Source organism: Sarcophilus harrisii, chromosome 2 (assembly GCF_902635505.1).
Source record: "Sarcophilus harrisii chromosome 2, mSarHar1.11, whole genome shotgun sequence".
Classification (NCBI taxonomy): Eukaryota; Metazoa; Chordata; class Mammalia; order Dasyuromorphia; family Dasyuridae; genus Sarcophilus; species Sarcophilus harrisii.
The window spans coordinates 482,896,778-482,912,189 of record NC_045427.1 but is presented as its reverse complement, the minus strand read 5'-3'; the positions used below and the strand labels follow the sequence as shown (position 1 = coordinate 482,912,189).

Genomic DNA, 15,412 nt, shown 5'->3' with positions numbered 1-15,412 from the left:
AATAAGAAAAAATGTGTAGTAATCTTTGGGAATTATCTCATAACCCATGTTTTTGGGGCAACAAACACAGGCTTCTTTCAGAAGTATCTTATAATCATGCACTCACTCTATCCATCATTTTTCCTTGTTGGCCAAAGAAGAGGGAATAAGTAGGCTTTATTTCCCAGGAGAGATTCTTAATTTGAAAACACTAGCATAACATAATGGACCATTTGAAACTATAAGAAAATGAATGAAAGAGGAATTCCCACAAACTACAGACATTAACAGCACAAAGGTATCACTTAGAGAAAGTAACATGATTATGGTCACACTTTGGATAGTCATTAAAGCAAAGAACAAGAGAAAAGCAATATGGGGTAGCAGAATCATCTTTATTGGACATGGAATCAGAAAAACTGGATTCCAATCTGGGTGATCTTGGAGAAATCACTATATTGGGCCCAGGGAGAAGGGAGAGACTTTAACTTTAAATCCTAGATCTAAAACCTATTCTAGGTTATTTTATATCATTAAGGAAAACAAATATGAACCTAATGCAAAATCTGAGAAGCTGAGATAGGAATATTTTCTTCTGTTCTACTTTTAAGATCCTTATCTTAAGACCAAATGTTAATTGCTAGACTTTCAAAAGCTGACTTCTTCATTTGATGACACTCATATCCCTTTCATGTCCTTGAACAAAATGAATGTGTTGAGGATTGGAAACAATATTCTCAGTACAAATCTAAAGAAGGTAACTGCTCTGTAAGGGCAAATCCTGCTGAATGCTAGGGGATTCAGTGATTCAAACAGAGAGGAATCCTGGGTAAAGAAAGAAGCCCTTACATTGGGTGGAGATCATACCAAATCCAATGGATAGTATTTCTTGCTATTCTTCCCCTTATTCTCTCCCCCAGTATTACATTTCCAGTCGTTTTTCAAGATTACAATCCAAGGGGAAAGAACAGAATGAATAAAGATTCAGAGGTAAAAATGTATAGAGGATGATGTCATCTTTCCATATAATCATGGAATAGATGAGCCTGGTTGAAATAGAGAATTTGTTTTGGGAAAAATGAAGTCAGAAAGGCAGAACGCAGAGGGCTTTCCTTCAAGGTCAGACTAAAAACTTCAACTTTTTCTTGAAATCTACTGGATAAAAGGTTTTTGAGCAATGGGACAAACTAGTGTTATCAGACTGGTAACAAATGGGATATAAAATCGATGGGGGGGTGGGGAAAGTGGGGGGGAAGGAGGCTACTACAATATCCAGGCGGCTAGGCTCCCAAATAAATAAATTCCTGTGTGTGTGTGCATAAAGGGTAGGATAGTTGGTAATGGAGAGTTTCCTAGAGCAGAGTGGAGAGTGTGGATGGTGGCTGGCCATTCAGGAAAGTGAGAAGATGGGATGATCTCCTCCTCAGTGCTACCCACTTATTTTATATAGAAAAGTCCTTACCCAATTTAGTCTTGGATTAGAGAGGGAAGACAGAGAATAGATATAAATAAACAGCAAAAAAAGAATTAGAGAATTTCAACAGGTTCAAATACTGAGAAATTAAAAAGTGACCAGTGATACCTTAGAAAAAGCCCATAATTGATGATTTTAAAGAGTACAGTACATTTCTTTTCCTTGACAGAAAATTATTTGCTTTTTTCTTCTTTATCTTCTCTTTCTTTAGTTTCATTTGATTTTTTTTTCCTTTCCTCTTTGTATAACTTTGGTTTGCCATTCTACCCATAGTAATTTCTTAGTTGGAGTGACTGCATAGTCAATGCTTAAGAAGTTGCTGTCCTTGGTACTATCTAATGACAATTTAAATACTTAAAAAAACCAAACCCAAACTTAACAACATGGTTTTTAACATTCTATCCCTCCAACTTGTTCCCTACCTCCAATTAGCTTTTAGAGGAGCTACTGATACTCCCGAACTTCAGACTACCCATAAAAATAATACTTGTATTTTTGTGGATGATCAAATCTTATTTTAAACCCAAATCCTCAGCTAGCACACTGATATTATTGACTGAATAATATATTACATTCCAGCTAAGAGCGATTGTATTTCAAACCATTGTTTATATGAATAATGGTACAAAGTGGGATGAAGCAATCATCACTCAACAATGACTTATTAAGCCCCTAGGTGCTGGTAAACAGAAAATTTTAATGTGAAGATTGAAATTTTAAAATTTTAACTTCTGAAGTGGTAGCCACAATGTATTTTATCCAAATACTTTAAAAATTCCAGATATACAATTTTGTGGGCAAAAGCAACCCTACCATTTTCTTGCTAAATAACCTGTTTCATTTCTACTGTTGTCAGTGACATCATAATTATGGACACTGAGTCTTCAGATTCAAAAGGGAGAAAAATAAGGAAAGAGTTTTATTTTGAAATAGATGGTACCTCAATATTAGAGACACATGTCTATTGAGTTTGCAGAACACTATCTCCTGAATCATTAAAGTTTTATGTTACACATTAAATGAAAGAATAGAAGACTTGGGCTGTGAACATGACAGACTTCCAGTTTCCTGATCTAATCCTCCCATCAGCAGCATGATATTTTTTAATGATTTAAAAAACAAACTTTGTATTACTTCCAAACTTTGTATTACTGTTCCATGAACAGACATCAACAAAGAACCTTAGAAATGAGAGTCAGGATATGGAGTGAATACAGCTTCAGAGGAAAATCACACAAAATGCAACTGATGAGAAATAATTAAGGCTTCTAACTTTTGGGTGACAGTTCCCTATAAAAGCTGTTTTAGAGAAAGATTAAAAGAGGGCCACTGCATCAATGAAAGCACTTTCCCCCTCACATAGGTTTTTGTCTTTTTAAAGATGATTTCTGGCTGTCTGTTTGCATTCCTCCCTATTATTTCATTCCCAACAAACAAGAGAAAGACATGGGTCTTGGGAACAAATGCCTAGCAGAGCTATATTTCTTTTTTCATACTTCCTTGTGGATTTTTCAAGATCATAAAGGACATTATTTGTTAAACAGGTACCATATAAAGAAAGTCACAGCTGCATTTAAGAAAACCTGTTTTAAATGGGCATTTGTTCTTTTTTTTTCCTTCCATTTTTCTTTCTTTAATTTCCTGTTAACACTGTGAGGGAGGTGAAAGTGAAGAAAAACTTAAAGAATAGGGAAAATTCTCATTTTCTCTGAACATCTAGCTTGCTTACTTGGGGTGGTTGCAGATCCAAATCCTCCACTGGCTGAGCTGAATGGGTTTTTGTTGGCGGCATCCTGGCTAGGTTTTCCTCCAAGGCCACTGAAGAAACCCCCACCTCTTCCAGTGCTTCCAGACCCAAACAAACCGCCACTTGAAGAAGATGACTGCTGAGAAACAAAAGAAACAGGAAGTATGATACGATTAGAGGTCACTCAAAAAGGCAGGACATATCCGTGGGCAGGAGACCCTCACATACCCTACAAGCAGAAAAATTGTTTTCCTAATGGATATTCCAGAAATATGAAAATTAGTTGGCCTTGAATAGAGACATTCCTAAAGGACAATAGATTTTCAAATTGTTCTATGTCTAGAACTCTGTAACTCTGAGAAATGATGTGTTAATAACTGGTTGCTTTTAACTGGTATTTATATTGTTGTCCCTGGTCCTTATTCTATATTAAGCAAGATAGGGGCATAAAACTCTTTCTGTTGTTGTTTGCTTACATTTTTGTTTTTCTTCCCAGGTTATTTTTACTTCTTTCTAAAACTGATTTTTCTTGTGCAACAAGATAACTCTGTGTGTGTGTGTGTGTATTGTATTTAACATATATTTTAACATGTTTAACATGTAGGGGACTGCCTGCCATCTAGGGGAGGGGGTGGAGGGGAAAAGTTGGAACAGCATTGTTTGCAAAGGTCAGTGTTGAAAAATTACCATGCATATGTTTTGTCAATTAAAAAGCTATTACAAAAAAAAAAAAAAAAAAAAGATAGGGGAATAAAATCCAATCTTCAAGAATTCTACATGAAATTTTGAAAATAGCATTGTAAGTCATGAAGAATCCTGGCTCTTAATGCAATCAGATTGAACAAATCAGTTACTGACAATATGTGATATATGCTGCTATTTGCTACGCCTACTCCACCCCCACAATTTCTATACTTTTATTTAATAATGACTTTCACCGTACTGTAGAAATCAGCCTAAATAAGCTGCATTGTTGAAATGATGACCATAGCTGAATTCTGTCCAAGTTCTCAAATTTTGTCTTCAGGTGCTGCCCTTAGCTTAGAAACACATACGGAAGCAAAGCTGTAGCAGAGACCTCATTTCCCAGAGTGGAATTCAGTTCTTCTAGACAGATGAATGACAAACTCTAATGGTCATTAACATCATTCTAGTGTCACGTCTCCCTTTGATAGTAATGTATGCTCAGCACAGAAAAGAGTGTAGGACTTGGAGTCTTAATATAAACACTTATGAACTGTGTGACCCTGGCTAGGTCATAATTACTCTGATCTCAGGGCTATTATGCCAATCAAATGAGAAAAGGCATGTAGAGACCTGTGCAAACTTTCAAGTCCTATATGAATATGAGTTGCTATTTCTGTTATTCATCAAAGACTTTGTGAAATTTATAAAATTATGAGACACAGGACTCCAAATTTCAACCACTGTGACAGTGGAAAATGCATTTTCTGACTGAACTGTATTAGCCAAAATTAAATGGGCTCAATTCAAATACTAGAGTCCCTGCTTACCTCCAGGGGAAGAAGTTTGCTGATCCCCCCCAAATACTGAAATAAGAAATGAATAATATTAGCTTCCTCTGGGATAAGCATGGAAAAACTTGATGAGGACAAATCACAAAATGGGCCCTTTGAGAGGTGCAATGCAATGAGAGAGCCCTGAGCTTAAGAGTCAAGAAGACAGAAGTTCACATCACATCCTCAGAACTGTATGACCTTCCTATGTGACCCAGGTCACTTAAGCTACTTTAGACAGTTTCCTAGCCTATAAAAAGATGGGAGATGGGGTGGAATGATGGTTCCATAAGGAGCCTTCCAGCTCTAAACTGCAACTCATTTCATTTCTTTGGCCTTCTGTTTTTTCATCTATAAAATGAGGGTATTTGAACATGATAACTTCCAAATTCCTGTCCAGTTCTAAATCTAAAACTATGATCCCCAAATATCCAAAGCAGCAAATTGCTACAGGACAAATCAGGATTATTTCCTTTATGTGATATAATAGAGAGTAGTCAGAATACATGGGAATCTTCTTGAAGAATTGCTACATATATTTGGTTGGTTTGTGGCCTGTCAAGAAAGTGAAAGTAAAATGAGAGCATGCTTTGGGCTGAATGTTTTTCATCACCCTGCCTTTTCACTACCCTGTTAGCCAGATGTTCCACTCTTCCTGCTTAGACAGAAGCGCAGCCTCCTAGGCAATAGTGCACAGAAACATGACTGCCTTTTGTGATACACCGCCAAGCTCTCCAGTTCAGTAAAGGCAAATCCTGCATTGTCAGAGCATGGTATCAGGCTGCTTGGGAATCTCCCTGAGTAAACCAAAGGCAGCTTCTGTACTGTAGGTTCACTAAGGACACTCAGATGTCCTTACTATCTGAGGTGAAAATGTCCCTTTTCATTGCTAGGGACATTAAAAATGAAGGTGCCTTATCACAGTGGAATGTTTAATTTCATACCTTTAACAAGCTCTCAGTTGAACACAATCTGGGGCACGGAATAGAACTGAAGGAGAGAAGGCCCCCTTAAACTCACAAGATGCCTACAATTTCTTCCTTTCCCTTCTACTTATATCCTTTTCTCTCTATCTCAATATTGAAAGGATCAGGATCATATTTAAATGGGCTAGAGAGTCTTTGGGAAGGAAGCCCAGCTTGGTAACATGACTTTAATCTCTTCCAGGAGGCAGCATGAGATGAGGCATAAATCAGGAGAGGCTGCTTTCTTCAGAAAGAGTCTGGGAGCAGCAAAGGATCAGAATAAATTGGAATTTGGAACCCACCCTAAAGACTCCTGAGGAAGTTCCACAGAGGATAGAGAGATGGTCTAAATTCCCTATTTTCCAGCAACTCCACTGATTCTGGACTTTTCTGGATCTCTGAATCATGCCTTTCTTTATGCCTGGATAATCTAGTTATACTGCAAGACTGAATCTGCCTAGTCCTCACATCTCAACAGTAGTCTCTGCCTCTTTGAGGAGACCTTGTCTGGAGGGTAGTGATGCGATCCCTCTCCTCCCTCGACTGCTTTTGGATTTCTTTGCAACTTTTCATCAAAACAAGAACCCTGACCCCCTCTTCCCTTTTCAGTGTCTTTTTTGAGTGGTGAGTTCAGATTGTAAGTTCTTTGAGGGCAAGAACTATCTTTGTTTTCATTTGTATTTGTATCCCCAGTATTTAGCACAGTGCCTGGCATGGAGTAGGTGCTTAATAAATGTTTATTAACTGAGTAGGCAATATAGATAATAGAAAGAGGGCAGGACTTGAGTCCAGAGACTTGAGTGAGTCCAAAGCCCAGTTCTCCCAGTTATGACAGAGAGACTGTCTTTTTACTTCTCTGAACTTCAGCTTTCCTATCAATTAAATGAGGAAAATACTACTTGTATTCGTATATCACAGGACTATTGTTGGAAAAGAGCTCTGTAGATTTCAAAATGTTGTGATAATGTGAGAAGAAACTAATAATCATTTAGTAGCAATAGTGTTTGCAGGATGAACTGAGGACATTTGGGGAGGTTTAGAGAGTATGGGGGAATCATATGTAAGAAGAAAATGTCTGAACACCAGTAGAATACCCTGATACACTTACACACACCCCAATACCAAACATTGTTGCCCTACCTGGCCAAAGACTGTGCTTCCAGTGCCTGCTGCTTGACCAAACACAGAACCTGTATTGCTGGAACCAAAACCTGTAAAATAAAAGTGTTATCAGTGTTACTCTTATGGCTTGTGATCACTACTTAGATCTAAATGGCTTTTTCTTTAGTGGCCTAATTTGTACTATTCAGGAGTTTTGACACTGGAAGGAAAGGAACAGTGAAAGAGGAAGGGAAGAAGCGAAGAGAAAGGGAGAAAAGGAAGAAAGAATAGAAAGGAAAATTAGAGGAAGGGATAAGAACAAAAAAGGAAGGGAAAGAAGGGAAAAAAGAAAGAAAAGGGGGAAGGAGAAAGAAAGGCAGAAAAAGGAGTTTCCTTCTTTAGGGATTTTGGGTTGAATAGAGAACAGACCTCAAAAGTGTCTTTGGATTAGCTAGTGGGTCTTCAGAGGAGAAGAGAGAATAAATATTTTAAATTCTTTGGACAATCTTAAAAAAGGCTCTATTTTCTTCACTCTTTTGATTGGGGCACTCTGCCTTCTTGTCAAACTTCAAATCAAATATGCAAGAAGGAGGATCCTAAGAGAATAGGAGTGGACACTCTCAGGGTAGAATATTATTCCCTTAGACACACATTATCACAAAAGGCCAAAAATGGAGGGGAATTTGAAGCCATTTAGTTCCTCATTTTTCAGAGGAGGAAATGGAGGCTACATGGTTTGTGTGAAGTCACTCTGAGAATATATGAGACACAAAAGGTTTTGATTTGAGGTCTTCTGACTTCCTGGTGTAGGACTCTTTCCACTTTAGCATGCTGCCCCCATCCAGACCTTATACTAAAAGGATATAAATAAAGGAATGAATAATCACTAATGGATTTGTCTATCTAACAAACAAACAAACAAGCACCAGAAGGAAAGCATTTACATGATACATTGAGATGAATTATCATTCATAGGAGTTAGAGGAACCCAGTTCTCTACCTCTGTACCTTTGGGCCTCATCTGCAAAAATAAGGGTGTGTGTGTGTTTAAACGGCTTCTGAGTTTACCATGATCCTCTGACCATTGGAATCAAAAGAACACAGAACTAGTTAAGTATTTTCAAGGTCTTGAGGCCTCTCAAAATGTGTATATAAATATAAAATACAGTACAGTGAGGTGCTATAGCTTCACTTCAAAAAAGTTAAATTTTAGAGTAGTTAGTGACAAACAACAGGAACATCTGCCCACTTGAACAATACTAAAATCAGACAGCTCTGCCAGGAAGCAGTGCTACATAATGAAAAGATACTTCATCAAGAGTCAAAGTGCTCGAGTCCAAGTCACAAAGTTTCCTCTATGGCTGTGGGGAGTTATTTTTACCTTAATAAAATAAAGGGCTTGGAACAGATCTAAGGTCTTTTGCCTCTAGTCTATGAAAAAGTTCCAAGATTTCAAGCTGGTAGTAGGAACTGGTGAAAACACAGGTTTGTCATCACAAAGTTTCTTCCAGCTCCAAAATTCTAAAGGTCATTACATTGCCTGCATTAACTTTCATGAATCAATTCTTGCTGTTGTTTATGGTACCCTGATAGTCAATGGAATGGGAAAATGCTGAATTAATGATGTTAGAGTTGGGGATGAATAGGGAAGGGCATGCCTACCCTTGTTAAACCAAAGACACAACTGAAACTTGCCATTCCGTAGGGCCCCACCCAGTTTTGTTTATTTTGGTAAACTTACCTGAAGCCTGGCAAAAGCTGAAGCCAGAAGATGAGGCAGTTGTAGTGGCTGCAGCGCCACCAAACACAGAGCCTGCTTGGCCAAAGCCTGTGCTCTGCCCAAAGCTTGGGGGGTTGCTCTGTCCAAAAAGACTGCCACCAGTACTGGCAGAAGACTGTCCAAAAGAGAAGGAACTAGCACTGTTGGTGCTAGAGGAAGCACCAAAGACATTTCCGCTACTGACTGCTGTAGTAGACGAAGCAGGTTGCCCAAAGGCAGGGACTGAGCCAAAACCAGTCTGATTAAATGAAAACCCACTTGTGGAGCTGCTCGCTGGCTGCCCAAAGGCAGGTGCTTGTCCAAACGCCGCTTGCCCAAAGCCCCCGGTGGGAGGGGTACCAAAAGCAGGACTCCCAAACCCTGGGCTGGAAACCTGGGGAGTGGCTGTTGTGGTGGTGGCAGTAGTGCCTGTCTGCTGCCCAAACAGGGAAGGTGCCGAGGTGGCCGCCAACTGTCCAAACACAGAGGTTGCAGAAGGGGCAGGGGCAGCCTCACTGGCTGGCTGACTGAAAGCAGAACCCGTGGAGCTAGTGGTAGGAGTTGGTGAGAACACAGAGGTGCCTGCAGCAGCAGCAGCCCCAAACCCAGATGGGGTTGGGGTCAGAGAAGCCACACTATTAGAGGGGGGTGGAACACTGGGAGGTGCCGTTGTCCCCTGGGTCACACTGGAGGCAGAGGCTGCTGTTGCTTCATTTTGTTCAGGCACTGACAAGGTGGACAGAGAAGAGGCCTCGGCCTTCACTTTGGCTTCAGGAACACTTGCAGCTGCTCCACTGGCTTCTGTGGAAGGTGCTCCTGGGCCAGCACTAATTTCGCTAGCTGCAGAGGCACCGGAGTCCCCTCCCACAGGTGGCGGGAGTGCAGGCTCCTTTTTAATCGTCTCCAGAGGTGCCCCTGGGGCTGGCAGCTGCTCCGATGGCTGCGGCTGCTGCTGCTGCTGCTGCTCAGCAAGTGCGGGGATGGCAGAGGCTGGCACCTCGCTGTCCTCTGGCTTCTCTGACAAAGAGACTAATGGCTTGGCATCTCCCGTACTTTTGCTAGGAGACCCAGGAAGGACAGGAGCAGAAGGGGAACTCAAGAGATTACTGAATGACAATGGGGATGCTGACACAGGGAGAGTGGCAGGTGGGGCAGTGGATGGTGCAGGTGTTGTTGAAGGAAGGGGCATTGTACTGCTAGTCTGTCCAAATGAAAAGGTGGACTTGTTGCCACTCAAAGAGGTCCCACCAAGATTCAGAGCTCCCGAGGCTCCTGAGCTGGTGAGCTGGAGGCCACCAAATAAACTACCCACAGAGCTACTAGGGCCCGTGCTGGCCGACGTTGTTACTGTTGTGGTGGTCATGGTTGAGGTAACAGGAGCATCTGTGGGCTTCCCTAGGAGAGGGGAACTGCTGAAGCTAAATTCTGAAGCTATGGTTGACATCTTGGCAGGCTGTACACTAGGTAAGTTTATGGATGAAGTCTTACTGGAGGTTTTTGCATTATCATCTGCCTGGCCAACCCTCAGTCCCGAGAAACTGCCTAATGTTTCTCCAGCCAAGGAATTTGGAAACAGATGCTCGCCCAGCTTTAGGGAAGGTGCATCAGGCTTGTTGGATGTTATGGAAGTGGCTGCCACAGTAGCTGCTGGTGCTGCTGGTTTATTAGATGGGGCCACATCTCCAGAAGAGCTGAATGCTGCTCCAGTAGTGCTGGCTGTTTGCAAGATTCCTGAATTAAATGAGAATGTATCATATAGGTTCAGCTCTTTAGCTGTGGCTGCTGTCACTACATTGAGACAAAAAAAAAATAAATAAAATTAAATTTAAAAAAATTGAAAAACAAATTACATAGCAGGTAAAGCTATCACATCCCTAAATCAGAAGCCGATTTAGTTTCTGACCCTACTGTCCTTTTAAAATCAAAGGGATGGCTTTATGTTCAAAGGCAGCTTTATTCTTAAGCAGGATGAATGAATTTATGCTCTTATAAACTTAATTCTATCTAATTTTTACCCACTGGTTATGCCACTATTAAAGAGTAGTAGTGTGTCTCTGAAATTTCCAATATAAGTATCTACTTTATAACTGTTAATTATAATGCAAACAGGATATTTGGATGGTGTAAAGTAAAACTTTACCTCAAAGTACAGATGATTTTTAATAACACCCTTTATATTCTATCAATTACATATTTTTCTTATTATAAATTATTTAAAAATTTTTTACTACTCTGAATGGAAAAAAGTTCATTTATCTTTTGTTACTACTGCTTTTAAGGTCATTCCGTTGTTTTGGGAAAATGTGCATTGCTATTATTTTCAGTTCTTAATTCAAAAGGAGTTAATTCATCCTGATTACCAGGTATAAGATGTATCATTTAAATAACAGTTTAAAGACCATTTTAAAAAAGATAATTGACAGGCCAAAGACCAGACTTAAGAAAAAGATTAGTTGAACAACTAACAGAAAGTATAAACAACTGCAATCGCAACAATAGACAACACTGCTTCTAGAAGTTCGTAAAACTGGAAATAGAAAATCTTTTGTTCCTATCAGGATTCTTAACTACACTCATGCTCAGTTTTTCTCCTGTATGTTCATAATTAGTGAGCTGACCTTATTCCATTGTTCTTTTATGAACTTTCACGTCAAATCCAGCATTTTCTCAAATTATTGACATTAAAAAACAAAGCAAAATCACAATTTTTTCTTTAACGCCTCAACATGCCACAGAAGTCACACATGGCTCTCAAAGTCTAGACTAGCAGAACACAAACATTAAGAAGTCTTACCAGGTAAAGAAAATTCTGAATAAGGGCAAAGAAATAGACTATGTTCATCACTTCAGTCCAGTTAAATATGGAGAGATTCCACTAATATTTTAGAATATTTAGAATGATGATATTTTTGGCTCTGAAAACTCATGCTATAAGGAAGGACTTCTTATTTATAATTTGCTTAAGTACTAATAAAATCAGACCTTTCAAAATATCAAAGGTCTATTAAATTAATGATAAAGGTGCTAATGACAACTGTCTTATTACAGCTATTTTAACAATAAAGAGTTGGCAGCATATAGATACAAAACATGGAAAAGAGAAAAGGAATCAGTGTTTTTTAAGGGGAGAAACAAAAGTGTAACTTGCATAATTCACAGAACTTTACCTTGTGAGACGGTGAAGTTAGAAGGTGGTGCTGATGTTATTGCTCCAAAGTTAAAGCCAGTCCTAGAGAATAAAAGAAGGAGAAAACAACTGAAACAACTTAATATACCTTTTCCTGCATCTAAACATATTTGTTAACTTAACCATCAAACATTTATCAAGTATCTACAACCCACTATGGAAAAGGCTCTGAGTTTTAGATACTGTGAGGGATACAAAGAAATGTAAGACATGATTCTCAATCTTCAAGGAGCTCACAATTTAATAGGAAAAATAGTAATGAGGGCTAGAGGGATTCAAAGGAAGGTGACAGCTGAGGTTACAAAGCAAGGCTTAATGGTGTTAATACCTGAACTAGAATTTGAAAATTATGTAGGATTAGAGTAAATGTGTGGGGGTGGGATGGAGTTGGGGTAACAAGGCATACTTGGCAAAGGGAAATGACACAAATGAAGTTGTAGAAGCATGAAAACTTCAGATGCAATTGAAGGAAGCAAGTCTATCAATCTGGGTTGAATAAACAGTTCATGGAGCCTAGCAGTAGGAAAGGACCATACTGGAAAAATAAGTAGGGACACCCAATCCAGGAACAAAAGATCAAAATACAATTTTAAAAAGCATATATTATTAAGATTTTGATCACAAATGAGAAGTTCTTTTGCCATCTGAGAAGTGTATGTATCAAACACAAGAGATAGTCTTATTCATTTGGCAGAACCCTGTGTTACAGGGTGGAAAGTTTAGTACCAGAGACAGAACTGACTCCTTTAAACCTCCCCTTTCCTTCTTCTTCTGCTATACATTTTCTTGTCACTATTAGGAAAGCTAATTCCACACAAAAGAATACTATAAAAAGCAGTGGAAGAAGTTAAAATAATGAATTCAATAGGAAGGAACAGTTTTCAAATCAGGTTGCTGTGTCCTGTAGTGAGGATTTGGATTTTTCTGTATATTTCATAAAACTACACTATCTTCACTATAAACTAGATATGTTACATCACACTTTGAGGATAAATTCACAGAAATAGTTGCTTTGTCCAATCAACAGGCATTTGGAATTTTTATAAATGTCTTTATTAAAGTAGTTTTATTTAATAGGGGTAATACTAACCTGGTGGCCATAATACTGATAACTTGGTTTCCTTGGATGGTTTTATTTGTACAACTTGGAAACTAATCTACCTTTATTATTAGTTTCAGCGGGGAAGAGGAAGGAGAGAGGAATAATGATGATTATTAATCTCCTGATGGGAAAGATTAACCAGTATTTGTAAAGCACATGAATATTTAAAAAAATTATTTTAACTTTACAATTGCTCCAAATTACATCTACAAAGTGTAAAACCCTCAGTTTGTCACATACTACATTTAATATGTAATCTTCCCTTGTCCCTAATCTAAAATTTTGTTTTTCATACTTCATTTAAACAGGTTAGCCTTAAAGTCTACTCAAGAGACAAAGAAAATAAAATTTGGTTAATATGAAAACAAAAAAACTACCCCCCCCCCCCAAACCCAAACAAGAAATACAACCAAATAAAAATGTCATAAAAGGCTTCTCAGATACAATTGAATACACAAGACCAAAACCTCTGGATGGTTTTTATATCAGTGATAGCTCTTCCCATCTTTTTGAGAAGTGAACACTGAGGAGATTTCACAGGTTTCAACATAAATTCTTGAAAACAATTTGCCTTAACTAACATTCACAGAAATCAATTTTCAGAAAAAGGGTTGGAAAAACTCATTTTGAGTGGTATAGGAAATCAAGAAAACTAATTCTATTTAACTAATATGAATTTTTATAATCAGACAATCTAAAAAATTAGCAAAAATAAATTCCTCTGCTTGCACATAAAAATTAATGCTTCAAAATGTCCTCCATGTTTTTGTCATCTTCCTCAGGAAACTGTAAGATGTTGGACTTGTAACCAAGAAAAGACATTTCAGGTGCATAGCCCACAATGTAACAGTTGCTGAAATGAAGAGTAAATAGACTGACAATGCAGATCAACTTTAAAATTTAGCACAGAGTCTCCTATAATAATTTATAACAATTCTTGATGAAACCAAATGATAGTGCATGCAGAAATTTTAAGTTAAAATGGGAAAAATATCCATGCAAATACAATAAACCACTAATAATCACTGTCATCAGAGAAAGGCTGATATTTTTCAGACATGTAAAAATTATTCCAAATTATAAAATTTGGGAGGCCATCTATAAAGCTGATAAACATATAACCTTGCCATAAAATTTAATTTCAGTACTGACCCTGATGAAGAGAATGAAAATGGTTTGTTGAACGGTCCAGTTGTCGATGAAGTTGAAGTCACAGTTGCTTCCATCTTGGTTGTCCCTGGTCCTAAAATGACATAAACAAATAAGCCCATTCCATGAAGTCAATTTGGGTAATGCCTAGTATGCTATTCTTATCCCCCACTCCCTACCCCCATTCCATATTACTACCTATATCTACAAGTGTAGCTACATTATGATTTCACATACTAAATACCTATTAATCTATAATTATTTATCAATATGGATATCACTCCCCCAAAAGTCATTTTGTCAGTGCACCCCAAAATTGGAATGTTTCAATGACTTCTGTTCAACGCTATGTTGGTTTTTGCTCATTTAACAATACTAAGAGTAATTCAAACACACACACACACAATTTGTTTACAAATGAGATCATGCTATTATAATTCAAACTACATGATAAGAATACTCTTTACATTAGTTTGTGTATTGAGTTTAAAAAGCATCTTCTCAGAAAAGGGACAAAAAGTAGCTTTTCATGAATGGAAAGAGGAAGAAGAAAAATAAAATTTCAGAAATATTTAAATCTATTTTTCCCTTCAGGTAAGATGAGGCTTGTTTTTTCTTATTATAAAAAAGCACATGATATTGCCATTCTATTCTCCAAGAAAAGAATCTAAAAGAATATTTTATGACTACTACTAAATGATGGATTCCTAATATAGAAATGCACCTGTGAATCAGATTAGCAGTTGTGCTCCACAGGAATAAAGAGAAATCTATGTAGATTTATCTAGTTTGTTTGACAGATATTTCAATTCTGAAGAATGACCAAAAAACCTTTTAATAAAGCCATCAAAAGGAGTTGGGGCATAAAGTCTTGCAGCTTTATACATATCACTAAGAAAAAAAAATCTACTTATTAATCTGTGAGTTGCAAGTGATTCAAAAGTCTTGCTAAAATATTTCCTTGTAGAGTTTCAGATTGAATCATGAAGTATTAGACACTACCTTCCTGTGGAAAAAAAGAGTTCCTGATTCCTTTTCCTTAAAGAATTGGCATTTCATATTATGATACTTAGATTCTATACCTCAGATTTGGATGGAAAAAGAAAAGAACTAGGATGAAAAGGGATGCTCAATAAATGGAGAATGGATAAAAAAGCTGTGGCATATAAATGTAATGGAATATTTCACTATAAAAAATGATGACAGAGATGACTTCAAAGAATCCTGGATAGCATAAAATGATGCTGACTGAAGTAAGCAAAACCAGGAGATCAGTTTATATGAAGATAAAAATAACAAAGAAAAATAATTTTTAAAGAATTAAGAATTTTTAATCAATGGAATAATAAACCCTATCTCCAGGAGATCTATGATGAAAAATATTATGTATCTCTTGAAAGAGGGATGGACTCAAGATTCAAAAAGAGACATT

General features: G+C 37.7%; 1 protein-coding gene across 4 annotated transcripts in view; it reads right to left on the bottom strand.

Moving 5' to 3' along the window:
• The window catches only part of NUP214 (nucleoporin 214), a 97,456-nt gene that overhangs the window by 14,834 nt on the left and 67,210 nt on the right, over positions 1 to 15,412 (bottom strand). For 2 of the 4 annotated variants that reach the window (XM_031954852.1, XM_031954854.1), the window contains 5 exons: positions 13,984 to 14,074; positions 11,710 to 11,771; positions 8,525 to 10,330; positions 6,823 to 6,893; positions 3,183 to 3,339 (listed from right to left, as the gene is read on the bottom strand). In XM_031954852.1, the coding sequence (XP_031810712.1) occupies positions 3,183 to 3,339; positions 6,823 to 6,893; positions 8,525 to 10,330; positions 11,710 to 11,771; positions 13,984 to 14,074 (2,187 nt within the window). The remainder of the gene's footprint in view (positions 1 to 3,182; positions 3,340 to 6,822; positions 6,894 to 8,524; positions 10,331 to 11,709; positions 11,772 to 13,983; positions 14,075 to 15,412) is intronic. The other 2 variants (XM_031954853.1, XM_031954855.1) reach the window with 1 other exon arrangement.